This window comes from Melozone crissalis, unplaced genomic scaffold (genome assembly GCF_028551555.1).
Source record: "Melozone crissalis strain CALT ecotype California unplaced genomic scaffold, PUWL_Pcris_2 ptg000023l_1, whole genome shotgun sequence".
In the NCBI taxonomy this organism is placed as follows: Eukaryota; Metazoa; Chordata; class Aves; order Passeriformes; family Passerellidae; genus Melozone; species Melozone crissalis.
This window is the reverse complement of record NW_026535801.1, coordinates 301,816-327,921: the sequence shown is the minus strand read 5'-3', so window position 1 is coordinate 327,921 and position 26,106 is coordinate 301,816. Positions and strand designations below refer to the sequence as shown.

At 45.7% G+C, this 26,106-nt stretch overlaps 1 protein-coding gene and 3 non-coding genes across 4 annotated transcripts; 2 read left to right on the top strand and 2 right to left on the bottom strand.

Annotated features, from left to right (window-relative positions):
* Positions 1–2,755: 2,755 nt before the first annotated feature.
* On the bottom strand, positions 2,756–2,837 carry TRNAS-GCU (transfer RNA serine (anticodon GCU)). Its single transcript has one exon. It is a non-coding gene; the product is annotated as a tRNA-Ser (tRNA).
* A 134-nt stretch (positions 2,838–2,971) lies between these two features.
* Positions 2,972–3,044, top strand: TRNAM-CAU (transfer RNA methionine (anticodon CAU)). Its single transcript has one exon. It is a non-coding gene; the product is annotated as a tRNA-Met (tRNA).
* A 219-nt stretch (positions 3,045–3,263) lies between these two features.
* TRNAS-GCU (transfer RNA serine (anticodon GCU)) lies at positions 3,264–3,345 on the top strand. The gene has a single exon. It is a non-coding gene; the product is annotated as a tRNA-Ser (tRNA).
* A 779-nt stretch (positions 3,346–4,124) lies between these two features.
* On the bottom strand, positions 4,125–25,847 carry MCM3AP (minichromosome maintenance complex component 3 associated protein). The gene is made up of 28 exons (XM_054277495.1): positions 25,042–25,847; positions 24,733–24,956; positions 24,019–24,097; positions 22,607–22,754; positions 21,441–21,637; positions 20,330–20,469; positions 19,748–19,945; positions 19,265–19,533; positions 18,931–19,093; positions 18,212–18,372; positions 17,489–17,733; positions 16,522–16,712; positions 15,774–15,874; positions 14,836–14,967; positions 14,113–14,226; positions 13,812–13,964; positions 13,197–13,394; positions 12,810–12,878; positions 11,969–12,103; positions 11,411–11,564; positions 9,415–9,673; positions 8,994–9,091; positions 7,810–8,200; positions 7,433–7,690; positions 6,818–6,947; positions 5,890–6,084; positions 5,106–5,256; positions 4,125–4,987 (listed from the first exon to the last, which is right to left on the bottom strand). Exons 1-28 carry the CDS (start codon positions 25,808–25,810, stop codon positions 4,829–4,831), a joined length of 5,481 nt encoding a protein of 1,826 aa, XP_054133470.1. The 5' UTR covers positions 25,811–25,847; the 3' UTR covers positions 4,125–4,828.
* Between the last annotated feature and the right edge of the window lie 259 nt (positions 25,848–26,106).

Below are 26,106 nucleotides of genomic sequence, written 5' to 3'. Positions count from 1 at the left end.
AGAAGCAAGAGATAAATAAGATCTTGAAAATAGAACAGAAAACCAGTGAATTAAATACACAGAGATATAAGAGAATAAAAATACTTTGGGAGTAAAGTTAGCTGAGAAATACAACTCCTTGCAAAATACAGAGTATGCAGAAGTTGATGAGAGAAACATGCAAGCTATGGAAAAAGAAATTAACCAATAACATTAGACAGAGAAACTGAGTTTTGATAAAATCATTAAATAGCAGACCATTAATGCCTGTGTTTGAAAGCCCGTTTCAGGTACTCTTCATTACTAATTCGACTGTGCAGACCAAAAGGAAAAAGGTTGGACTCACATCACTCTCACCCCCTGGCATTGGACCAGGATTCAACATAAGGTTTTTTCTCCCTCTGGCATTCTGGCATTGGACTGGACTGCACCCCATTCTCCTCCTGGCATTGGACCAGGATTCAACATCAGGGTTTTTTTTTTCCTCTGGCATTGGGCCAGAGTCCACACCACTCACCCCCGGGCACTGGATAAGGATTCATCTGCTTCACAAGTTAAATCACCTGAGTATACTGTGGTAAAAGGACCAAAGGATTTAAAGTTGACTCTCAGAAGGAAGAGTCAAAAAGACTGAACTGTGTGGGAAAAATTGGTATCAGAGTTCTAATATTGCTTAAAATGTTTCAAAACTGTTTTGTGTAAACTATGTGGGTAAAAAGTTTAAGACTGTAAATAAGTAATTCTAGTTAAGTTCCCCAATTTATCTCAAAAAAGACTCCAGGTTAATCCTCTACAGAGCACTCCCCTGGGAGGGGAAACCAAAATTGGTAGGGAACAGACCAAGAGGGGTTTAACCAGAGAAGCGAGTAGAAGGGACTCTAAAGAGCTTGGAAGCTTTTCCTCAGTAAAATTCCCCAAGAGGCAAGGCCGGGTGGGCAGGCTCTGCAAGATGACCCATACCGGACTCTTGGGAAGGGTAGTACTGATGGCTCTGATTGCTGGTGGTGCTCTGGGAAGCCCAGCTGAGCGGTGCAGTGAATGCTACCAACTTCTCTGTGCGGAGGAAGTGAGCTCCTTGTCGAGAGTCCACATCAGTTCTGACCCTGATCGTGTTAACCCCTCCCAATTGGTCTTTTATCAGAAAAATAAGAGAATGTATTGGATAGCATACAATACTGCCACTTTTGGGCAGCCACTCCTAGGAGAGTGTACTGTAGGGGAAGCCTGGTTGTGCTTTGAATGTGATGCTGCTGAAACAAGCTCAGCAGATCTAGTAAAAAGTAAAGAAATGGTGAAAATGGTAAGAAAAATTGTTTGTTACAAGTATTTATATAAGTGTACTGGAAAGGAGATCAACCCCTTTTGGAACACATTTCAGGGGAGCCCAAAATCCCTAAGTTTGATCTCATCTGGCAACTGCATTGCTAGAGTGATAAAACCAATTCTCTTATCACCGAAAGAAACTGGATCAAGTTTGGGAGTTCCTATATATAATGATTTGGGAGAAAATAAACAGAACCGGGAAAGTGAAATAGAAATTGAGAAAATCCAAAATTGTAAAAGCCAAATTGGGATCCCAATATCTATGTTAAACAAATTAATCCGGCTCCAAGCAGTATTAAAAATAAAGAATTCAATTATTAGGAACATTTCAAATGAAATAAAAAGATTAGCATGTGTAAATAATCAAGATCAAACTCCTACACTTGATCCCAGTGGGTGGGAGAACCTGGAGATTTTCAAAAAGGATGTATGGGAAAAGGTAGTTTTTCTCACTGTGTGTGTACTTGGAGGATTGCTTTTTTTACTATGCTTATTTATCTGTTTTAGTAGAATCGTACTTGCCATGCAGACCAACCTGAAGAAACCAAAGAAAGTAACAAGGTTAAGTAACCATGATTACCAAAGTGCACAAGAGATTTATAGTAGATTCAAAACAAAAAAATTGTGAGTTGATGCGAGCTTAGAATTTAAGCTCGATCAAAGAAAAAGAGGGGGGACTGTTATGAACAAAATTCGGGTAATATTTTTTTTGTGAGAAAAAGTTACAAAAAGCAGCCAGACCACGGGTAGCTGCTGAAGTTCTTCGTGTTTTGTTATTGTAATCACGAGTCGTTGTGGCTAATCGCTCCTTTTGTATCAGCAGAGCCTCGCCCGAGGCTAAGTTGTACCTTTCCCAGAAGGGTGGGAACTTTCCCGAACAGTAGAAGAGACCTGAGAAGGTGGGGGGGGCTATGCAAAGTGACTCCAAGACCACAATGCAGCATGGGTCCCCCGGTGTACGGAGAAGACCCCAAAACAACGAGCCACCTAAGAGTTGAGAGACTAGAGTGATGTCTAGACGTGAAGAGCCGAATGCTGAACCTGCAGAGATGCAAACGACCTTCAGAGCCTCTCGCCCTGACCAGGAGAGACGACCCCGGAGGTGAGACCAGGCTGACTGAGCCGGCAAAGGTACCATCTGACGGGATCAGGAGGCCCTAAAGGCTCCCACGAGGACGTGATCCCCAGCTCTGCCCCTTGTGGACAGAGCTGTGCATATCCTCCTCCTCTGAGTCGCCCGGGAAGACGACAGAGACTGCAGACCCGTTGAGCCACCCAATCCTGAGCTGATCACTTTTAATAAAGGCATTAAAAAGGAGAAGAAGTCTCCTGGCCCTTTTTATTTCACTAGCTAGTACCATTTCCCCTGCCGCCCCCGCCGAGTCCCCATGTGCCGCAAGAATCCGAGCCCACCCCGAAGGTCCCCAGTTCCCCCCGCGCGGCAGCAAAATCTCGACGAGGATGGGATTCGAACCCACGCGTGCAAAGCACAATGGATTAGCAGTCCATCGCCTTAACCACTCGGCCACCTCGTCCCCCGGCGGAAATCTGTCGCCCCCTGCCGGCCTGATCCTACCGCCGCAGCCCCTTCCCGCCCTGCCCCGGGGCCCGGCCTGGTCTCGTCGCCTGCTCGCCCGCCGGAGGCCCGACGACAGTGGATTGTTCCACCGCCCTCTTAGCGCAGTAGGTAGCGCGTCAGTCTCATAATCTGAAGGTCCTGAGTTCGAGCCTCAGAGAGGGCAGCGTTTTGCGGTTTACTGGGGTCTTTTTTTGTTTCCCCGTGACCACCCGAGGTGGCTCCGCAGTGTGCCCGGCCCAGACATTGCCGACGCCTTCGTACGGCCCCCGCGGCGGGCGGCTCCCACGGGGCCGGGCCCTCAAGGGCACGGGGAGGCCGAAGGCGTGGGAGGAGTGGTTCCCACGCGTGGGGGGCGGGCGGAGGGGGAAGACCCACAAAGGGGGACGAGGTGGCCGAGTGGTTAAGGCGATGGACTGCTAATCCATTGTGCTCTGCACGCGTGGGTTCGAATCCCACCCTTGTCGAGATTTTACTGGTGTCCCGGGTTCTCTATCAACAGATAAACGATAGAGGAGAGGCCGCAACAAGACCAGCCCCCCGGTAACAGACTGCAGCCACCCTCCCCACTCCCTTCCCCCTTGAAAGCATCCCTCACACCATGAGCTTTTAGAGAGGAATGAGGCCACCTTTCAAGCCACTGAAAATTTTATTAGGTACAAAACAATTTACAGCAAATAGTATCAGCCACGCTCCCAAAGCTCCGTGGAGTTTAGACAGCTGAATTTCATGTAAACTGAGAACATTAAAAACAGGGCACATGCTTCCTTTCACACGGAACCAGTTAAACAACAAAATAAGCCCAACAAAAGCACATGGAACAGGAACAGCCTTAAAGCACACCCTTTCCAATTTAAATTTATTTCAACTTACCATTAAGCTACTATTGCTATTTTGGGTTTAAGATAAATACTACAAATGAAATGCTATTTAAAAAAAACCTTTAATATTACTTTTTTGGAAGGCAAAGACAGTTTCAGACTACTGAGGATTTCAACTTGGGTTGGGCAGGCAAGATAATCAGTTTAGTGCAGTAATTTATATTCAACCTGGCAGAAGGCTCTGTTTGAGAAAAACTGGCTGATTTTGTAAGAAAAAGAAAAAGATGAACTGTACTGGAGTACTGCAGATATGAAGTACATCTTCAAATTATTTACTGGGAATTAAACCAAAACCAAGAGCCTTCAATTTCATAAGGTTTTTAAATGCTGGAGACTGCAGACTATTTGCTCTTCAAAAAAAAAAAAAAAAAAGAGGAAAATTGTTTTTCCATAGCTGTTTACTGAAGACTGAAGGAAGCATCCTGTTTTCCAGCATGACATAGAATCTGTGGAATAAGCACCTCAGGTATTTTAATGCTGAAAACCTTGAATAAAATAGAACTTGGGCCCAGAACAACAAAAATCCTTCTGAATTTGCACTGAGCAACAAGAACTACAAAAATCATGGCCAAGTGCTGCTCCAACTTGAGAATGACCGTTTTGACATTCCTGGAAAGAGAACAGGAATTCCAAACCACAGTGCTGCTGCCAAGGCAGTTCCTGCATGAAGGAAGCACAGACTGACATAACATTTCAGGGACTGTGGCTATGGACAGCAATTGCTTCAATGTTCCCAGGGGCCCGTGCTACCCTACAGCTGAACCTGATGAAGCTGTGTTTACCCACAATGAGAGCTGGGAGAAAGAAAAACCCCCACTGTCGTTTAAGGCATTCTAAGAAAAAGCATTTGACTCATCTCTGTGCCTGTGGAGCAGAAAAGGAGAGAGTCCCAGACCATCCATGACACGCTCACCCTGTGCCCCGCATGTGAGAAGGGCCCAGGCCCCATAGCTGCTCCATGTTCTCATCCCAGGAGAACACCTGCTTGTTCCGGAACATGCCCAGGAGTGCATCTGTTCAATCACCTGGACCTGGACTTCTTTCCTGAGTCTCCATGTCTCAGCTTGGCTCAAATGTCCACCATGTCCACTAGAGCAGAGAGGTGGAGCTCAGAGGCAGCCTCGGCCTCCTTGGTGGCTCTGAGGAGCTGCTGCAGGTGTTTGAGTCTATCCGACAGCGCAGAGCTTTGCTCCAGCTCCGGAACCTTGTGTCCCTCCTGGCTCCCAGCCTGGGCAGAAGGAAATGAGATAAGACTGAGACTTTGTCCCAAGGTAACTCCCACTACAGGTTTTGCAGTTACTGCACTCCTCAGAGCTTTAGTTTAGCTCAGAACTGCCTTCTCTTACCTCTTGAGCAGCTGACATGGGACTCTTCACCAAGGGGCCGGTGGCAGCTGGGCTGGAGAGCAGAGACTGAGGGAGATAGAGAGGAAGACCCAGGAGATCCCCAAGGGGCTCCATATCCTCAGCTAGATATTGGTGCAGCTGCTCTTCAAACCTGGATGGGAAGGGCAAGAGCACCAGTCAGATGGCAGCCTGGCTTTGGCCCTGTAACCAGTGCATTACACTAAGAGGTTTTTTGGATTCAGAAGTATCTGACCTCCACAGCCATATTCAAAACAGTCTCATGTGCCCCACTGCAGCTATCAAAATCCATCACAGAGGACTGTGGTACAGAGAGGAGTCACACAGACTGAAGAGACTCAACTTATGGGAAGGCAGAAGAGACAAAAACCTCTTGGACCAACCTCAAAAGCTTTAGTTCTTCATCTTTGTGATCTGCAGTGCTACAAACTGACACCCCAGAGAGGACTGTATAGACATTTGTGACACTGGGGGACACACAGACCACTGTACACACTGTACTGCTTCAGTTCTGGTGGTGTGACTGACCATGGAGTTTCCAACCATTCCTGAGAATTCCAAGAATTTCTACCATCCTGGACTCTTCCCCTGTTGCACAAAGGAAATAGTAGGGAACTGCCCTGATGTCCTTGATGAAATCAGATGGAACTCAAGACAGTCAAGGCTCTTTTCTAGTACAGTTTAACTTCCTATTCCATCCAAGGTACAAATTGTTTACAAGCCTGTGCTGAAGCTGCAAGGAAAAGATGCTGCTCTGGGAACTTACCTCTTGTTTTCTACTTTTTCCAGTTGCAACTGCGCTAACAAACGCTCCTGGGCCAAGGATGTGTCTCTGAATTCATCTGTGCCTGGAATGCTCACTTCCTGAACTGGCAGCATGCTCATGCCAGAGCCATACTGACCTGGCACCATGGAGATACTGTGCAGTTTCTTAGAAGACTTGGGAGATTTTATCTTTGATCTGAAGAGGGGAGGAAAAAACAACAAACAAAACCACATTAATTGATATGAGTGTGTTGATTTTTCCTTCTTATCTTGAAGCTTGGAAATAGCAGGGAGTGAGAAGTGACCATTTTGAGAAATAATGCCCTTATGCCAGGGTCCAACACAGCACCACCTGTGCATGGGATTAGAGAGGAACTAATCTGACAGGAGCATAGGATTCACCCCAAACATCACTCACTACACAGCAGAGCTGCAGTTAAGCTGCCAAGAGGGAAGAGAGTGGCTTCCATCTGAACATGGCTAGGGAAGTGAGCTAGACTTGACATCTCAAACACTTTAAGGCATCCTTCCCCCTCAACCTATCATCTTCTCAGACTCACATTGTTTTCCTGCCATGCTTTGCGTGATGCTTTGGGATGCTTTCAAGGGGGAAGGGAGTGGGGAGGGTGGCTACTGTCTGTTACCAGGGGGCTGGTCTTGTTGCGGCCTCTCCTCTATCATTTATCTGTTGATGGAGAACCTGGGGCACAACTCCAAAGCCTCAGCAGCAGGGTATTTTTTTGGCAGAAGTTAATTTCTACACTTTCAGCACTCCCCAAGCAATCCACTTCTCTGAGAGCTGTGTAACTCTGTACAAATAAAATCTACTTCCTACTCTGTTTCAGCACAGCCTTCACATCATTTCAGGGAGATGTACACAAGCAGATATACACAAGGAGGATGCCAAATGCTACTTTTCAGCACCCCACCTCTCGTGGCCTTGCCGGATCTCCTCCTGTGTCCGCAGCCTGGCTTGGTCCCACGAGAAAGGCACAGTATAGTTCTTTAAGTGCTCCTTGAAGAAGTACACGCGAATCTGACCATCTTTGCTTACAGCTTCTGTGAATAAACCCAAACCCAACGTTTATCATTTGCACAGGTTTTCTCCTTCAGAAAAACAGCTCATTATTAAAAAGGCAATTTGGGGCAAGAGCAATTGTTTACTTTCGAACAGATTTCAAACAGAGTCTGGGACAAGCTTCATTAATCAACAGAAGTGATAATTAACTGTGGCAGCCTGCCCTCCCTGCTGACACAGCTTCTGAAGGGTAACTCTTAGGCCTTTGCTTGATTCAAACCCTCTCCCATTGGGAGGGCAGGGCTGAAAGACTCTAACCAGAGCCACATTTGTAGTCAGAGGATCGAGTTAAGCTATAACCAATATTAAATGCATGCTCCAAAGGGAAGACACATGCAGAATACAGCAGGACCACAGCTGCCTCCCTGCTACACATCACTTGCTCCTATATGGAAAGGCACCACTGGCAACGTATTAAATACCATCACAAAAGAAACATCATGCATGCCACAGCAGGATACAATACCTGGAGCAACAGGCAGTTTGGGAGGTTTCCAGTCTCTGAGTTTATGGTCAATACAGACTGCCAAGATACAATCCCAAGGGATCTCATCAACAGAAGGTCCATCTTCACCAGAGTTCCCAGTTGCTCTGGTTCTCCAGCTTTGGTAAGTTTTGCTCAGCATATTCTCCACCTGAGACTGGATCAGTGGTTGAGTGTGGGAAGAACTTGCAATCTGAGAGACATACTGAAAAATCATGTGGCAAACAGGATGCCAAGGAGCTGTGGAACAAAAAAAAACCAAAGTAAATTTCAAGAGTTTGTAACAGAACCAACACTGCACAGGCACATCTTGGAGAACAACGTGGTGCCAAGAAGATATTGGAGTGTGAAGTACTTACCGCCTAAAGGAGGCAGATCTAAGTATGGGATCTGGAAGGACAGCACAGCCTTCTTCAGCCAAGCCAGGTGATCTGGCATGTTCCACTGCACGTGAGGCAACACCTTGTTACCCCCTGCTTCTGAAAACTCTGTGACAGGCCAAGACAAGTCACAAAAGTGCTCTGAGGACGCCACATCTGACAGGAACTGAAGCACACTGTTGTAGAGCTCTATGATGGCCCCAGGCTCCTGAGATGGCAGCCCAGCTAAACGCCTTTCCTTCCAGTCGTGGTAGAAACGCTTGCCAAATTCTCCATCAATCCCATCCTCAATGTACTCCTGAAGGGTCTGGCTGCAGAGCTCAAGGGAGGCAGGACACTGGGACACCAGCCAGCCCACAGCCGCAGAGACCTACAACACACAAAAGAGGCAGAGTTGAAAACTGCTCTGCAGTGAATGGGACATAAAGGATTCCACCCAAAGTTTGAATAACATTCTCCAAGAGAATATGCAGCAAAAGGCAAATAAATCAGGCATCATCATACTTATATTTACAACAATAATTCTCCAGCTAGGTGGCCACAAACTGAATTTCCACACAGCAAGCTCAGGAACAGACAAAGAAGAGGCTGTTCGCATGAGGTAGAGGTATGCAGTGGAATTCCCTGCTGCCAGATGCTGGGGTTGTTGAAAACTTATCCAGGAAAATTGGACAGAATCACAGGAATTAGCCCAGGGTGACTATATCATGTCAGACCGTGGCAGTCCTTGAAGTGCAGACCTAAGTTGTGAGGGTTTATGGGGAAGCATCACTCCAGGCTTGTCAGGGAGAGATCTGTATGATTGTATTCCTGTACAGAACATGAGAGGTAGAGGCATCTCAGTCCCATCCACCAAGATGGGATAACTCTGGATGATCTCACAGCAGCCAGAACATCTACAAAGGGTCTTCAGCATTTTAGGACTAAGAGCTTAAGGATAAAATGGTTTATCGTTTATCCACCAATTTACCAGCACTCCTCTGTTGGACAGCAACACAGGCAGGGCAGACAAGAGTGGGTTCAGGTAATCCATGAATTTTGGTCTCAGGGCAGTTTTCAGTATTTTATTTTTTTCCTTTTAAGAAATGCCACTGATCTCTGGTCAGTGAAAATAGAACAGTCACAAATAAGGGAAAATAATTCCTGCATCTTGCTGTTCTTACCCTTCTGGTGCCTTCTAAGTCATTGACAGAGCCTGGGAGCTCTACAACAGTGTAGTCTGAAATAAGATGGGCTGAAATCAAGTCCTGGAGCATCAATCCTTAAAAAATAGAAAACTCATCATGTACACAGAGTAAGAACACATGTCCTTGGGCCATATGCTCTGCATTACATTCACTGCATTGCTGCTCCCCTCCATCTCTGCCCACAGACTCTCTGGATCAAATACTGTGTGTGAAAGAAAACTGGAAGCCAAAACTGGCAAGCTCTTAAGGCCTCAAGACTTTTAGGAAAGCTCTGGGATGTGCTGTACTTCACAGCCTCTTGCTTTAACTGTAACTAAGAGGCTGCACTAGTCACAAGACTTATGCTTTGGGCAGCCCTAAACATTCATTGTTTCAAGACACAAAAATAATTACATACCATCTTTTACTTCTTTCTCCACAGCCTCCTCTTTTTGACTGGGGACTAGAACCACCAAGGGAACTATGGGGTGGAAAGGTTTAGCCTGAAGCAGCTGTTTCAGCTGCAGCAAAGCTGAAAGCCAGTAAACATCATCTTCTGCAACATCTTCACTGCTAACTCGGGGGGGCAGGAGAAGAACGAGGCCACTGGTCCCAAGCAAGTCCTTTTGTGTCTCAGCCAAATCAAGTTCTGAGTCAGAGAGTGCACCATGTGCCACCTAGATAGGCAACAAAGATGACAACAAAAATGTAGCTAAACAAAGCTATTTCCACAGTAAAATCTGAGTTTACTGTCACTGCCACTCAGCTTTTATTGGAATATGAATCCCAATATTATCAGTTAGATGGTGCCTGGGCCAGTCTGACCCTCGCTGCTGGGCCAAGGGCAGCAACTGCGGTGTAACACCCCAGAGATACCTTGGCTGCTGGAGATTGCAGCAGGGCACTGAACAAGTCCAGGCTTGTCAGGAACTCCGTTTACCTCAAGAGAAAGAGCTTCTGGCGATGGTGAAGAGAAAAAGGAGAGGATTCCGCTGGAGGGTTTGATGTCCAGAAGTTTATTCCATGGTTACAGAGGTCTGGACGGGAGCAGCTGCTCCAGCAGAATAAAGCCGCATGGTCTCATTAACCTTTTAAGCTCAGGGACAGGGGGAGGGGAGGTACAGGTGAGCCACCCAACCAGGTGAGGGGGGCTGGGTCTCAGGGGGGGGATGACACCCAGACTGGCCAATGACCCCTGGGCATAGGGGCATCTTTTGAACTTGACACAACCACACCTCGATGGAATGTTAAGCCTGATTGACAGGACTCACTCAGCATGGGGGCAAGGGGGAAGGGAGAGAGGTATAGGCACACCTGGGGAAGGAACCCGGAAGCCTAAAATGGGACATTACAGCACACCGCAACAAGCTTTGACATCCTTTTCCTGGAGCTCTACACAACCTAAGACAGCAAGCTGTTGTCAGGCCAACATGGATGCATCTGATAGGTGAGCTGAGCACAGAAGTGCCCTTCAGCACCTGCTTTGGGACCAGGAATTGATGATTCAGGTTCTACTACTACAGGTATTTCTCAGCTGATTGAAAACAAAGAAGAAACCCCATCTTTTTCACACCTTTTCAATAACCCCATCCCTCTGTCTTAGGCTGGAAATGCAAGATGTGGCTGGGTGTGTTTATTCTATGCCATCTATTAGACGTGGGGTGTTATCTTCTGTTAATTGGGCCACCTGTTAAAACTAGGCAGAGCAGTTTTCGTCATCTCTTCCACAAACCAGTCCTCCCTCTGGGAAATGTCTTCTGTTCATGGGCCATTGAGTGTCATTGCATGGCTGATAAAATTACATCATCCCCTTGTGAGGTGCTCTGCCCAGGGGGAGGACCCAAACATTCCTTGCTGGATATAATCTGAGATTTAGAACACAACAGTCAGGCTTTCCCACTGGATTCCCAGAGGAAGACTAGGCCCATCTACACCTCTACTGAACCTTCAGAGGAAAACTCCACCCTTCTACAGGATCACTGCTTCAGCAGAACCACACCTGTGTCTGCAGGAAGACTGCAGCCACCCTTTAATGGGACTCCTACCAGCAACCTGACACACAGGGAGTCAGGCCATATTCTCACTCTGTCAGTGTTGTTTTGTATTACTGCATTTTTATTTTTATAGTTTCTTTTATTTTCTTTTATTTTTTCCTAATAAGCAACTGTTATTCCTACTCCCATATCTTTGCCTGAGAGCCTCTTAATTTGAAAATTTTATTAATTTGGAGAGAGGGGGTTTGCATTTTCTGTTTCAAGGAAGGCTCCTGCCTTCCTTAGCGGACACCTGCATTTTCAAACCAAGACACCCTCCCAGTATCATCTCCCTCCATCTGACAGGACACAATATCCACTAGAAAAGAGCTCACCCTGCTTTTATGGCCTCTTAGATATAATGAAATTGTTCTCACCTACCTTTATACACACACTGACTTTAATGCTTCTGGTCCCCTGCATGCCAGGAGAACTAAATAACGTCAGCGTTTGAATTTTGCCTTCTGCACGTGAAGCATTTTTCTCACAGTTTCTGTGTCCCACAAACTTGGCTTTCAGCCAATCCATCAGTATCCTAGCAAACAAAAAATAGGGCTCTGAGAGGTTTTGTTGTTGAAACTGGCATTTTAGGGTTTTAGTATCAGCACCTCTAAGATACCACAATCTATCATAACCCTATAAATTTAGGTTATGATAAATAGACTAATAAATAGCTATAAATTTTAATGAAATTATCTATCACGGTTTTGTTTTCAGTATGAGCAAAAGGAATTAAACAATGTTAAAGAATTCAGATAATTGTAATAAATTACAGCTATATTGTTTAGAGTACTCTGGAGGGAAAATAAAAAGCTGGAAATCTGAAATGGTACAGGCAAAATTACATCAAGGACTGTGTACTACTAATCTTCTTCTACCTAAGTAAAAGAAATCTGCCCTATTTGAGAAAGGAATCCAGCAACCAACTCTTCAACATACCTATTGGGATCATCCTTGGAATATTCATCATCACTGGGCAAAACCAAGAGTGCCTTCCAAAAAACTTGTTCTTGTTGAACTGGAATATGTTCCGCGATTAACGAGACAAGATCCAGGGGAGTCCAAGCTAAATCACTTAGAGAGAGACAAAAGAACAGGTGAAAAGATCCACCCCAGGGCTATTTCACAGCTGAAGAATGTCTGTCTTGCACTGAACAAGTTACAATACTATAGTGTATTGACCAGTTAATTCTTTGGCTCTGTTCCTCATCCTTCAAGAACTGCAGCTGCTAAACCTGACACATGAGCCTTACTCTGGGGATTTCAGGAGCACATGCGTACTGCTTCACTTCCACACTGATCCAACACACACCCAGGCCACTGGAGAGCATGAGGAGCCATGGGAAGCCAGACCTTCTGCTGCAGTTCAAATATCTCAATCAATACTTTCCGACCACAATCCAGGTCACTGATAGCTCATTTACTCCTCTACCCCCATAGCCCATCCCAGGCCCCATCCCATCCAGGTACAAAGTCACACCCCATAATACCCATCAGATACTTAAAATTATACCCAGGAGGATCATCTGACCCAACATCTTCATTAATTGAATGGAAGGAGTCCCTGCCCATGGCAGGAGGATGGAATGGACAAAATGATCTTTAAGGTGCTTTCCAATCCAAACCATTCTATGAACTTCCTGTTCTCCTTATTTCAAAACACCCTCAGAAGCAAGGCTGCAAGCAGACATTCAGGCATGGTTAGCCATACCTTCTGGCCACTTCTGGTATCTCTCGCACATCTGCTACAGCATGCTTCTAAAGCCAAACCCCAGCCTACCTTACCAACTGCTGGTAGAAGTGCTGAACTTTCATTTCATGCACTGTCTTGTTTCTCAGCAAGTTCAATCTGGAAATGAAATATTCTTAGTGGTATATTTTATGTGTATGTATATAAATATGTGTATAAACACATACTTTAAACAAATATAAGAACACTGAGGCCTGGGAAATATTACAGAGGCCTCAGAATGTTGCTGTTAACAGAAAAATTTATTTGGATTTTCAGTCTTGGTCATGACATTTATGGAGAAAGTATTTTGGAAGTTATTTAAGAATAAACAGTTCTGCAAACCCACTATAAAATTCACAATGAAAGAATTTTTGGTAACCTATCTTCCAAAAATCAACCAGATTTCCTACTGATGCCACTGGAAGTATCCCTTACCTTGTGCAAGAGATTCCTAGCTTTCCTCCATTCCCCAGGTTTACAAATCTCTTGCACAAATTCTCCATGGCTATAGGCCACTCTGCACTGGGGGACAGTGCTTTCAGTTGATGTTTGGAATCCAAGCCACAGGGAGCAGCTGGAAATGCCCTCATCTGACGTTTCAACTTTGTCCGAGCTACCACTGCTTCCCTCCACCTTTGGAAAAGAACAGATAAATAGGTCACATTAATGAACTCTTCTGCAGACCTCTGTCACCAGATATTTGTAAAATGAACACCACCACAACCACAACACACTGAGCATATGGGCAGGAAAACCAGTGATCAGCAGAAACAATACAAGGATAAACTACTACAAGTTTCTAGACAGAATGAAGCTGGAATCTCCTACCAAGTTCATTACCTGACTACAAGAAGATGTGATCCCCTCCCCACATACAGTAATTTAGCAGAGGCTGGTACTAAGACTGTAAGGTCTACCCTTATCAAGGAGATAAGACAGAAAAAACTGTCTCAGAAAGAACACAACCAAACAGTGGTACTTCCATCTCTGTTAACTGCTCCATGCCAATGCTCCCAAGTGAAGTAGCCGTGTCCCAGGGTGGTAACTCACCGTTGTAAGTATTTGCAGAAACACTGGAGCTCCTGAAGAGTTTCCTTGGCAATCTGGAAAATCTCATCCTCCAGAAAGAGCTCCATGAAGTGGCCACACACTTCTTCTGAACAACGGGCAATTCGGGCTTGCCTGTCTCTTTCTAAGGCGCATCTGGTTTCAAATAAAACAAACCAAGACTGCTAAGGTGAAGACCTCCAGCAGATGCCAATTCAGTGGGCTGAGATGCAAACAGGGAAGTCCATGACATTTAGGAAACTCTTGGGAAAGCAAACTACTGCATGCAGCACACTGTACATACCTTAACTCATTGACTGAAGCTTCTTTAACACTCTCCTTTATAACTTCTTCCATTAATTCCATACCCAGCAACTGGCTCAACTGCTTTATTAACTCTTCTCTTTCCTGCTTTTGCCTGGAAGGACAAAGAAAAACTTTACATTGGCAAGCTTGCTGTTTAGTTACACAAGCACTACATGCAGTTTGTCTAAAATTATTTCCCACTATCTGGTTTCTAAAGAAACAGCTTTGCATGGAGCCAGGTTTCCCTTAAAAACACCTTAAGCAAGCTGATCTACTGAGTGGCATCCCTGCCCATGGCTGAGGCTTGGAACTAGATGATCTTTATGGTCCTTTCCAAAGCAAACTATTCTAGGATTCTATTTATTCTTATCCCAATAAGCTACAAACAAGTAGCTCGCTTAGAAGGAAAAGTTCCTGCATACAGAGGATGCATGTCCCCTTCTGGAAGCTCTGGATAAATTAAAGTTCCTAAATTTCCCACCCACCATTTTCACCATGGCTCTGAGGCAACCAAAATGCTAACCAGCAGATCACCCAAGAATGCAGAGGGAGCCCTGCCTGTACAATCCCAGGGAAGTTCAAGCTAAGACTGTTCTGCCACCATGGCAGAAAGACAAAGGCCTTGAGCAGAGGCACAAGGACTCAGGCTGGCACCAGCTGTCCTTACATTGTCTGGGGTCTACCCAGCCCACTGTGCCCCACAGCCAAAGCAGTGCCTCACCTCTCCTCCTCCACTCTGCGCTGTTCCTCCTGAACACGCTGCCTTTCCACACTGAGCATGTTTCCAGACACTTCTCTGAGGATCTTCCCCATCACTTCAGTCACAAGTTCCTCAATGGTGGCCTCTGAAGCACTGTGCAGAAACAGCAAATCACTTCTCAAAGCCCGAATTGTTTCATTCAAAGCCCCAGGTCTATATTTTCTCAGCCACACCTTGCTCTCTGTGGTGGGCTGACTCCAGCCATTAGCCAAGCACACACACACTGATACTGGCTCACTCCCCTCCCCACATTGGGACAGGGAAGTAGGAAGAAAAAAGGAAAACTTATGGATGGAAATAAATACACACTGTAATACATAAAGGCAAAACCCCCACTCCCCCATCAAGCAAAGTAAATGCAGCCAGTCATCACTTCCCATGGGAAGAGCAATACCCAGACAGTACCCATTCATGTCCACCCTGGAAGCCACAAATGTCCAACTTCTTCCTTTAGCCCAGTTTTATTGCTGACCATGACATCACAGGGAATGGACTTTAGTCAGTCTGGGTCAGCTATCCCATTCAAACAGCGCTGGAACAACAACTGTTTGGGTCACATCCCACATCTATGACTCTACCAACTGCCCTGGAGAGAAAATTTATCAGAAGCAGAGAAGCAGCCAGATCTGGACCTGCTCCTCTTGTCCCCCTTTGGGCACCTTCCCTTCCATAACCAGGCAAAGCTTCCAGAGGTTTGGGTCAGCCTTCCCTTAAGGCTAGAGCTGGGATGCGGCAGACATCTGAAGAAAGGTCTGCTTTCCCTTCCACTGCATCAGTAACACAGTCTCCATCACAGACCTGGCAGTGCTTAGTTTTACCATCTTCACACATGGTGCTGCTATGGCAAGGGGCAACTGTGGTGACAGACTCCAGGAGAACCTGCAAGAAATGCTCTTTACCAGATAGCAGCAGCCACATAAGCCGCTCCTGCTCTGCCCACTTCTCTGCACTCTCCTTCGAGGACATCATGCACAAGCCCATCCACCACTTCAGCAATGTCCTGCAACACAGCAGAAGAAGCAGCTGAAACAAGGTGTAGTCCTTCTCAGGAGTAAACGGAGAGTAAGGTTCTCCAGCCTTCCTTAACTGACTGTAATTCACAGCAGCACCTGTATTTCTGCTTACAAACTGAGCCAACTTAACCAAACACAACAGCCTGCAAACTTCAGACTATTTAGACTATCTAAAAGGTTAGTAACAGCACAGAAACAAAAGCAGATTTTTGTACTAAATATGGGCAAATCAATTCAGGAAACCATAACTGAGGAGAGACTCTTATTTTCTTACCTAAGACTTCCATTCTAGCTGATTTAATTCCAAATTATCAGGTCTACCCTTCACTGAAATTTGCCATTATCTAGGTAGAATATGACAACTGTGCTGTACAAAGCAATGAGACTCTGACACCAGTTCAGCATCAGCATACAAAAACTTGTGTGGGAGGGAGAAAAACAGCACAGCTAGATGCGGTACACATTCAAGACCCAGCATTAATGGTCACGTACCCACAGCAAGAAACTTTTGTCATGTCTCTTTTGACATACATGCATGTTACAAAAAAATTAAATACCCTAAGAACTTGGTTACCTTTTGTTATATTTCACAGATCTTTCCCAAATATTTCCTGACGGGTTTAGATTTCCCTACCTCATCTGAGTAACCAGGCTGAGGCTTTGAAGGGGGAGGCTCAGGCTGTGCAGCAGGCTGGGAGATGGGCTGTGCAGAGGGTAAGACTGGCACCAGCTGACGAGGCAACAGCGAGGGCAGAAGATGAGATGGAGACTGGACTCTCACTGCTGTGGCCTCTAAATCCACACCTCTGCTTTCCACTCTTCCTTCTTGGGAGGGAAAAGGAGAAAAATTAAGGAAACCACATCAGTCACAAACAGAAGCAAACTTTTTCTTCAAAAAACTGGCTTGTCTGATAAAACTCAGTAGGTCATAAAATAAACCCGTAAGAGCAGTTTGTTGCCTTAAAGTTATATCATTGAAATTAATTTACATTTATGAATATTTTATACAAAACATTTAAACATTTAATTGCACATTACCCTCATTACCAAGCACATGTATTTCCAACAAAGCAACTGTTTTAAGTCAGGCACACCTGGCACCTACACACACTATCTGTATTCCAGCAAGGACAGAAAAGCACACATTCAGCTAACCTGAAAACTGACATGTTTATAAACACAGAGGCAACAAACACCTGCAAATAAAAAATATGCAAACTGCAAAGAGAAGTTGGTTTTCCAAAGTAGTCAAGCATTTGTTATTTCACTTATGTTGGCAAAATTTGGCTCAGTAGAGAATTTTCTGAATTGGGAAATACATTTTATTAATCAGGTTGTTCTTGGCTTTTACTGATACATAAATACACCTCAGCAACCTGGTCTAGTTGAAGGTGGTGGAACTTGATGCCATGTCAGGTGTTGGAACGTGATGAGCTTCAAGGTCCCTTCCAACTCAAACCATTCTGTAATTCTCTTGCAATTTAAAATCTAGTCCTTTCACTACATCTAAATTATCATGCAGTTTCAATCTCTGAGCCACAAACAGCTTCTGCCTTGACAGTGTAATCTGAGCAGTACCTAAAATGCAGGTTTGCTCTCACCTGTTGCTTCCACACTGGGTTTTTGGCTACTGCTGGCCTGATCCACAGAGGTGCTTCCACCAGTGTATTTGTTTTGCCCATTGAAGCTGGACACAGGCACATGGTGGGGCACTGGGGGCAAGGGCCCCCCGTTCACAACCTCGCCAACAGAGACAGTGAGCTTCTGGCTGACAAACAGGGATTTCCGTGGCTTGGGTAATCCATCTGGCTCCAGGAAAGCGGAGCGATTCAGCTCCACGTAACCACTGGGGAAAAACCAAAAAGTGACAACCAGGCATATGTCCACAAAACTCTGGTAATCTACAGGCTTTCAATTCTGAAACTTATTGGTTCGAAACAGAATGTTGACAGGAATAGATGACTAACTGGCATCCTCAAGGGATTTTTTTCCTTTCCCAGTCTCTCAAAATTCCGAGTTTGGATGAACACACCTTACAATGCATGGATTTTCATGGCAGACACTTATCTGCAGCGAGGTTATCTACGAACTGCTGTCCTCCAATATCCTCTAACTGTTCAACTCCAACCTACTCTACAGGCATCACTATAATGCCAGTTTCCCATGAAACAGAACTGTGTTCTTATCTCCTATGGAGACCCATGCCCTGTTCTTGGCCCATTCTTTCCAACAAAGGGGGTAATGTGGAGGAGCAGCTCCTCCAAATTACCCCCTTTGCTTGACATCAGTCTTCCCCCACCAGGCATCACTTTCCTCACACTCACCCATCTGATACACTCAGGCCATAATAACTTATAAAATCAGTTGCCTCCTCGCAGTCTTTGAACAGCAGCATGCGGACGAGGTGGTCCAAGGGGAACGCTGTACTTCTCTGGGTGCTCACAGTGTAGGCAATATTGAGGGATTTGAGACCATCCTTACGAATCTGGGGGAAAAGAAAAAGCCACATAACTACTAGGTGAGAACCCAAAATAAACCATAAAGTGTACAATAAACGTGATAATCATGTTTAAATGCACCAATACTTTGTCATCAAGTATCTACACAAACAATTATTTAGAATTGCAACTTTCTTTTTAAATTCTACACACTTGCTTTCTAGTTTCTGTTCCTCTTTCATGATACTTGTTTTGAGCATATTCCTTTGTGATTCTTCTGCAGAAAAAACCTTGCAAAGTCTTCTGAAAGTGCAGACTCATATTTCTTTGCAGGACTCTCAGGCCTGCTTCTCTGCTTCCCAATTGTGTTTCAGGGAAATATTTATTTGTATACAATTACAAGAAAAAAAAAGAACATTTCAGTATTTGCCTTTCATATCACAGCAGAAAGGTCCTGATAAATTTTTTAACACTTCTTTAGAAATAGTAACAATATTATCTTTATGGCTTAATACCTACTAAATTTTTTTTTTTATTTCCCCTTAAATCCCAGCCTGTCTTACTCATTAAATAATTTAAAAAACATCCATCTGTTTTTTCCTCACCTGGTTGAAATAACAGTGTAAGAGGCAGGCATTCAGATAGGAAGCTGCTTGCACAAGCTTGAAAAACCTCACAAAATTGTTGCTGTTTAATGCAGCAAAAGCTTGAACTGCAAATCTAACTTCCGGTGAGTTTCTAACCTCTGGATGAAATTGTTGAACTTCTCTGTGGAGACAAAAGACAGGGACAAAACTTTTGCTTCACTACTGAACAATCAACAGCAACTTGCAACAGCAAAGAATTAAAATCAAGAGCATTACAATTTGTCTGGATTTAATTCTAAACTCAATTCTTCCCAGAAGTAAAGAGAGAAAACAAATGATGTCTTGTTCTCACCTGAGAATATCACCCTTGTTGAGATTCAGCAAGACATTATAACCTCGGAACTCTGCTTCACTCTTGCAGAAAATCCCCTTGTTAGCTAAGTCCTGATACATCTCCTTCAAGCTCTGCAGGCATTTAGTCATGTTCTCATTGTTAATTTTAGCATCAAAGGAGGACATGGGCTCTTCACACAAGTGGTGAGCACAGTGGATGTGAAAGCGAGTGCACTTCTCAATCAGAGACACCATCAGCGGGTTGCAGAGGTGTTGCTGGGTTATATCCTAACAGAATGAAAAAGAACACATTACATGTATTTTTCAACTAGTTGAACAGTGCAGTCACCTGGCACTATCACTGGAAAACCCATTTCACTGTGCTTTGAGTCACTCTGCAATTCAAAGCATTTCAGCAACTATTGCTTATTGCTTCCTTTTTTTACAGCATGATGGGATCTTTTGCTTTTTATCACCAAACACCTCCATCCACAGTGCTTACCTTTCTTATTCCACGAGTTCTGTTCCAGACAAAATCATACCATTCCCGGTAGTTTCCTTCTCCTTGATCCATAATATTTGTCACTAAATAGTCCATGGTCATGCTCAGTACCTCAGAGGGTCTCAGTTCATGGGGCAAAGGTTCCTCCTGATCTGCTGAAGACCTGCTATATTCCTTGATTGCTGCTGCATGATCCACCTGCAAGAGGTGAGGAAAAGAATAAAAACCTAAATATGTACAACTTCCCAGCAGTAAAGAGGATTTCATCCCACCTATGCCTTTAACTTCAGTAAGGAGTTGACTATTGAAGTGTTGACTTAGTCTCAAACTCATAACCTTTAAGACAACATATAGCTATAGACAATTACATATAATATGTAATTACAGCTTTAGAAGTATAGTTCCAAATAATTGAATAAAAGACATGACAGAGTGAAAAAGCAAATCTTGTTTTCCAGAATTCAAAGGCATTAATTAAACAGCCTACAGAATTTTTGTACCAGAATTACCCCTGTAACCAGCTAAACAATACTGACAGCTCCAATGAGCATGAGACATACTGATATCCTGGGAATCGCATACCTTATCAGTGCCTAGAAGCAATTCAAAGATGCTGAGCTGGTTTCTTGTCTCCCTCATGTAACGCTCCTTTTCAGGACACATATCTGGGCAAGTACCAACAACAGTTTTTGCTTTGCCAAGATCAGTCCTTTTTATTCGAGCTAAAAAAAAAACACAGAAAAAAATGAACAAACACTAAGCATCCCTTGGGTCTTGGGTTTTTTTCTTCACAATAAGCTATTACCCTGATGTGCCAAAACAGCCCTGAGCATGCAGGACTGTACCCAAACTTTGGTATAGTCACAAATGAACAAGGATGGGGGTTCTCCCCACTCTGAGGCCTGTCCAAGTATCGCACATATTGTGAGTTTTGCTGAAAAGACCGAAGCTTTTAAAAGACACACGCTGTTTGCTGTCCTAAAGAACAGTAAATTCAAAATTCTGAATAAAGTGGACAAGAAGTCCGTAAATATTAAAAATAGATTAGAATTAAATTAGAAATAGGATCAGTTTCGAAACTGCAAGAAAAGCATGGAAGGTGTTACAATCACCACTGTGAAACAAAAGGACGTTTCTTGAAATAATTCTCAGTTGTGTAATAATTTGAATTTGGAGAAATACTAGAGGTACTGGCACAAGTTGCTCAGAGAAGCTGTAATAGCCCCACACCTGGAAGTGTTCAAGGCCAGACTGGATGGGGCTTGGAGCAACCTAGGATAGTGGAAGGTGTTCCTGCCTATGCCACAGGGGTGGGACTGGATGAGCTTTAGGGCCCCTCCCAACTCAAATAATTCTGTTATCTGTGGTCCTGCAAAATGCAGTTAAGGCTTTGGGTAACCTTCTTTAAAGAGTCTCTAGAGAAGCAGATCTATGTGCCCTCCTTCACAGAAGATGGACATTCACCCTTCCCTTTACACAAGACATTGCATGTGCAACAAATAGAACATATTTGTGGGTTTTACAAGAAAAAAAACCCAGAAAATAATACTCTAGGAGAGTATTTTATAGACTGTTCCACATTAAACTCTCTTTTAAGCCATTTCCATAATATCCCAACAGCTTTGCCACAAAACCCAAACACTTCTTTCCAGCAGAGAAGCAGATAACACACTCATTAACTTATGTTAATTACCTTGTCGCATGATTTTGTCCCTCTGGTCCAAGAGCCTGTATCTCTCTTCAGATGTCTCAGCCACCAATCCCACCAGGTTACTGAGAGATGACAGCGAAGCTCCCAAGCCCTCTGAGCTCTGCCCTTCAGAACTGGAATCAAACAGCTCTGCTTCAAACTGCAGTGCCTTTCGAAGGCCAGGCTTCTTTGCTGGAGAGCTAAAGAAGAAGACTTTTCTATTAATAATAATATGTTAGCGCATGCCCTGGTCTCAATCAGTTCGCTGCTATTTAGGATGCCATCATCTCTTCAGAAAAGTATTTTGTTCACAGGGAAACATGAACAATGTATGGATGTGCTGCGCTAACACCAGCCCCGGGAGTCAATCTGGTTAAATCCTCAGCGCTGCCCTGACAATGCTGCCAAGAGTTCTGCATTGTGGAGAAAGTCCTAACAGAAAAGGACTTACTGAAAGTGTCATAGAGGAGACAGAAATGGATGGATTTTGTAGCATTTTGCAACACTATGGCACAGCAGTTTGTATTTTACGTTAGGAACTTGCTTGCTGGAGACAAACCCAATTTTCTTTCTACAGCAACAGAGATTATTAAAAGATTTCACACGGCCAAATACAAACATGCTTTTTAAATCAAGGAATACTGATTCCTTCATAACATATTACTAATTTTATAGTTATGTGATTACACATATCAAATTACTTTTGTCAGACTAGAGGTGTGACAAAGATGACAATCTTGCCACTTCTGTGACTGCCATGAACCAGGAAGACTGCTCACTTGAAGTGAGACAATGATCCAAACTACTCCAAAAATGAGACCCTCATTCCACAGAGCTCTAATTGCCTCCAAAGAAAACTGCTTGCTTGAGAAGCTCATTGTATCACAACCACAAACAGTGTCATTACTGCTCAGTCCTAGTTGGGCTCAGCACTGTTTGTTCGCTTCCCTCATGCCTCAACTTTCACCAAAACAAAAGACCCTAATAAGCCATTAGGAATATCCTTCTGACAAAGTGTGAGAGCTGAGTGCTTCTAATTCAGACAAATCAGAAGAGAAGGGAATCAGCCTCCCTGAAGAGAACGTGACTATATTTGGCACACAGTGATCACTATTTTTCGCCAGGCTCCCCATATCCTGCCAGGTGGATTCCCAGAGGAGAGGACATACCTTCTCCCAGGCATGACACTGCTAGCAGAAGATCTTATTAAAGGTTTTCTAAGAGGGGAATGCTGATAGCTTTGCTCTTCACTGCTTTGTCTTCCTTCATCTTCACCTGCTTTCTTCTCCTTGGATGAAAATTCCCTTTTTGCTGGACCTGAAATCACACATAAATATGAAACCAGGTACCTGCCAAGTAGTTTAAGCAACAGCTTTTTCTTTACCCCATGGAGGTGGTGATGAAAACTAAGACTCCCAGTCTTGCACATGCATTCAAAACTTCCACAACAATTTGTACTAGGAGCTATACCAAGTTTCCACCAATTGCTGTCAAGGTCATTGTTCTATAAAGAATCAGTATTTTTCAAGACAATATCACTTAGCAATAATGGTAATTAGCAATAAATGAAGTCTAATCCTGAACTGAATCACAGTTCTCTCAGATTTGCAATATAATCCACAAGCCATAACTCCCAATGAGATACAAAATCCATTCCATCTGTGTAAATCACAATTCCAAGTGCTCCTACTGAAAGTATTTATTTCACGTATCCAAGCATAGACTCAGGCTGGCATGAATTAACACTTGCAGGAAGAGAGAATTTCTCCTTCCAGAGACCATTTTTCCACCTGTATTTTTCCAGCTGGATTTCTTGAACCCTCCAAGAATAGTTATTTTGGAATGCTGCCACAGACATAACACCATGATAAAATTACACGGGCAAAGAGGCAGCCCTAGAGCTGCTGCTTCAAGATGTTAATTTCAAGGAGACAACTCAGCAGCTATTTGTTTTCTGGAAGGCAAGGCTGTGGTTGGTCAAAGCTGAGGTGAACCATCCGTGTGCTGGCAGCTGAAGTGCACCCACAGGCTAGGTGCACTTCAGGCACACACACTGCATTCATGGAGCAAAAGAAAGGGAAGCACTTGACATTATAAGTATTCCTTTGGGGACTGAACAATTTCCTCTTGCCCTGATACCAAGCAGGGTCTGGAATTCAGGTTTCCCACTTCTAAACTCTGTAGGTTATTCTCTTTTTTTGGTTCAAACGGTGTCTAACTATTGATGCACAGAACAGCAACGTCAGCAGACACTGCAGAGATTCTCAGAACACTTTCCCTAGGTTGGTTCTCGGAACCTTTTCCTGAAAGCTAGAAGTTCACATCCCAGTCCATGATCTGAGGCAGGCAGCAAGGCATTTCAGACTGGGTTTTCTTATACCCCTAAAGAATATCCTACTTCTGGACAGAAGCACAAAGATGAACATCACCATATTGCTATTGTATATTGCATTAAGGATTCAACTATGATATCGCCTAGTAAGAGATAATTTAGGTATATCATCCTCAGCACATCAAGGAAAAAAAGAGCAGTTGGCTCGCTACTTATACATCATTCAGTAGTCTGGAAACACAGACTTACTTGTTTTCTTCTTTTGCCAAAATGTTACTATGTCTTTGTGCAACTCTTTCGCTTTTTTTCTGGCCAGAACTGCAGAGGCCTGAAAGGAAACAAAAGAAGAGCACGGAAACCTATTGGCATCACAACACAGAAACACACAGTGCAGCCTTTGCCAGAGAAACATTTACTAATCCCCAAAAAATTCTGGTTGCTGCATTTTAGCTTCACTTAAGACCTACATGCAGTCAGCTGAATTGGTCTCCACAAGAAAGTGTTACTTTTCTTCAAACAAGAGTGTAGTTTTCACTACTGCTGGCCCGACCCCAAGCACTCAGATATAAGTCTTTCTTCATAGAATCAGAAACTGGATTGGGTTGGAAGGGACCATTCAGCTACATCTCCCTGCCCCCTGCCTTGAGCAAAGACACCTTCCACTAGACCAGGCTGCTCCAAGCCTCATTCAACCTGATCTCGGACATTTCCGAGGATGGGGCAGCCACACCTCTGGGCAACCTGTGCCAGGGCCTCATCACCTTCAAATAATTTCTTCCTAGCATCTAACTCCTCTTTTAGTTTACACTGTTTCCCCTTGTCCTCTTCCAATCTGTCCCTGTAAAAAGTTGCTTTCCCTCTTTATTGTAAGCCCCCTTTAGACACTGGAAGGGGCTCTAAGGTCTCCCTGGAGGCCTCTCCAGGCTGAAAACTTCCAAGAGTTATGCCACTTCTGATACTCACATGATCAAAAAAGTGGAGAACAGCCATTTTTTTATTGCGCCTGGTCATGATCCGGCGAACTTTTGCGAACTGGCCGAAGTGTTTTTCCAGCACAGTCCTGTCGTTCAGGTAGTCAGGGATGTTCTTGCACTGGACAGCCGTCAGCTCGGTGGCTGGCAGGCCCCCCAGCCCCTCCGTGCTCTCGCTGCCGCGGCTCCGGCGAGCAGGGGCGGCGGGGGCCGCATCTGCGACGAAGAGGAACGCGACAGCAGTCAGCAAGCGGGGAGACACCCGGGCGGCAGGGCTGCCCCCCACCAGACCCCCGCCCACCTTCTCGGGCGGGCTCCCGAGCCTCGGCCGGCGGTGGCTCCTCGGCGGGTCCCCGCTCGGCCTCGGGGCCGTCCCCACGCTCCCGCTGCTCGCGGGCCTGGCTGCGCAGCAGATCCTCCAGCGTGCGGCCGAACAGGATACCACCGCGGGGCCGGCTCAGCATCACGGCCCGCTTCTCCGGCGGCGCCGCTGCCCGCCCGCCCGCCGCCGCCCGCCGCGGCGAGCGCTCCCGCTCCTCCTTCCGCTTCAGCCCCTTGGACGGCGGCTCCCCCGGATCCTCCGGCAGCACCCTCAGACCTCTCTCTTCCGGCCGCCCCAAAGCGGCAACGGGACGTGAGAAAGAGAAAGGCTCCCGCGCCACCGCCGCCTCGGGGCCCGTCTCGGACGAGAAGGCGAAGGGCGACGAGAAAGTAAAGGCGGCGGGGGCAGCCGGGCCCTTCTCCGCCTCGCCGCCTGACAGAGGCTTGAAGGCGGCGGCACTCTCGGGCGCCTTGAAGCGGAACTCAGGAGCGGCGAAGACACCGCCGCCCCCACCTGACGCTTCGCTGGAGGTCGGGAAGCCGCCCAGGCTGGTGGGCGGCCTGAAGCTGAATCCCGCGTTCCCCGCCGGGGCCGGAGCCTGGCCCAGCGCGTAGGGCGGCGCGAAGGTGGCGGCGGGCGCAAAGGGGAGGCCGGCGGGGCCGCCGCCCTGGCCGAACACGGCGGGCTGCCCGAAGCGCAGCGGCGGCGGGAAGGAGGGCGGGCTGCGGAACGGGCCCCGCGCCGACATCGCTGCGGAGGCGGCCTCGGACCGCCGGACGTAACGCGCCCCGCATGCGCAGTGGGGAGAGGCCCTAGCCATGGGGCGGAGAACGGCGTGCAGGGGAAAAGTGGGCGGGACTAGGCGGCAGCAGACCGCTAGGGGCGGGGAGACGGGTGGGAGGAGCGTTGTGGCGTGTCCGTGGTCTAAGTGGGGGGGGATTCAGTTGGGCGGGCATTCTAACGGCTGGACAGAAGGGTGGGCCGGATTCTTGTATAGGGCGTGGTCTCGGTTGTGGGCAGGACCTCAGGACGGAGGCGCACTGT

Bases quoted from the DNA above. Each gene is read 5' to 3' on its own strand.
- MCM3AP (XM_054277495.1), bottom strand. From the start codon at position 25,810: ATGTCGGCGCGGGGCCCGTTCCGCAGCCCGCCCTCCTTCCCGCCGCCG. The intron at 22,755-24,018 runs GTAAGTCTGTGT...GTGTGATTTCAG, and splicing joins TTGGCAAAAGAAGAAAACAA to GTCCAGCAAAAAGGGAATTT. The intron at 19,946-20,329 runs GTATGCGATTCC...CACCTCTTGCAG, and splicing joins TGCTTCTAGGCACTGATAAG to GTGGATCATGCAGCAGCAAT.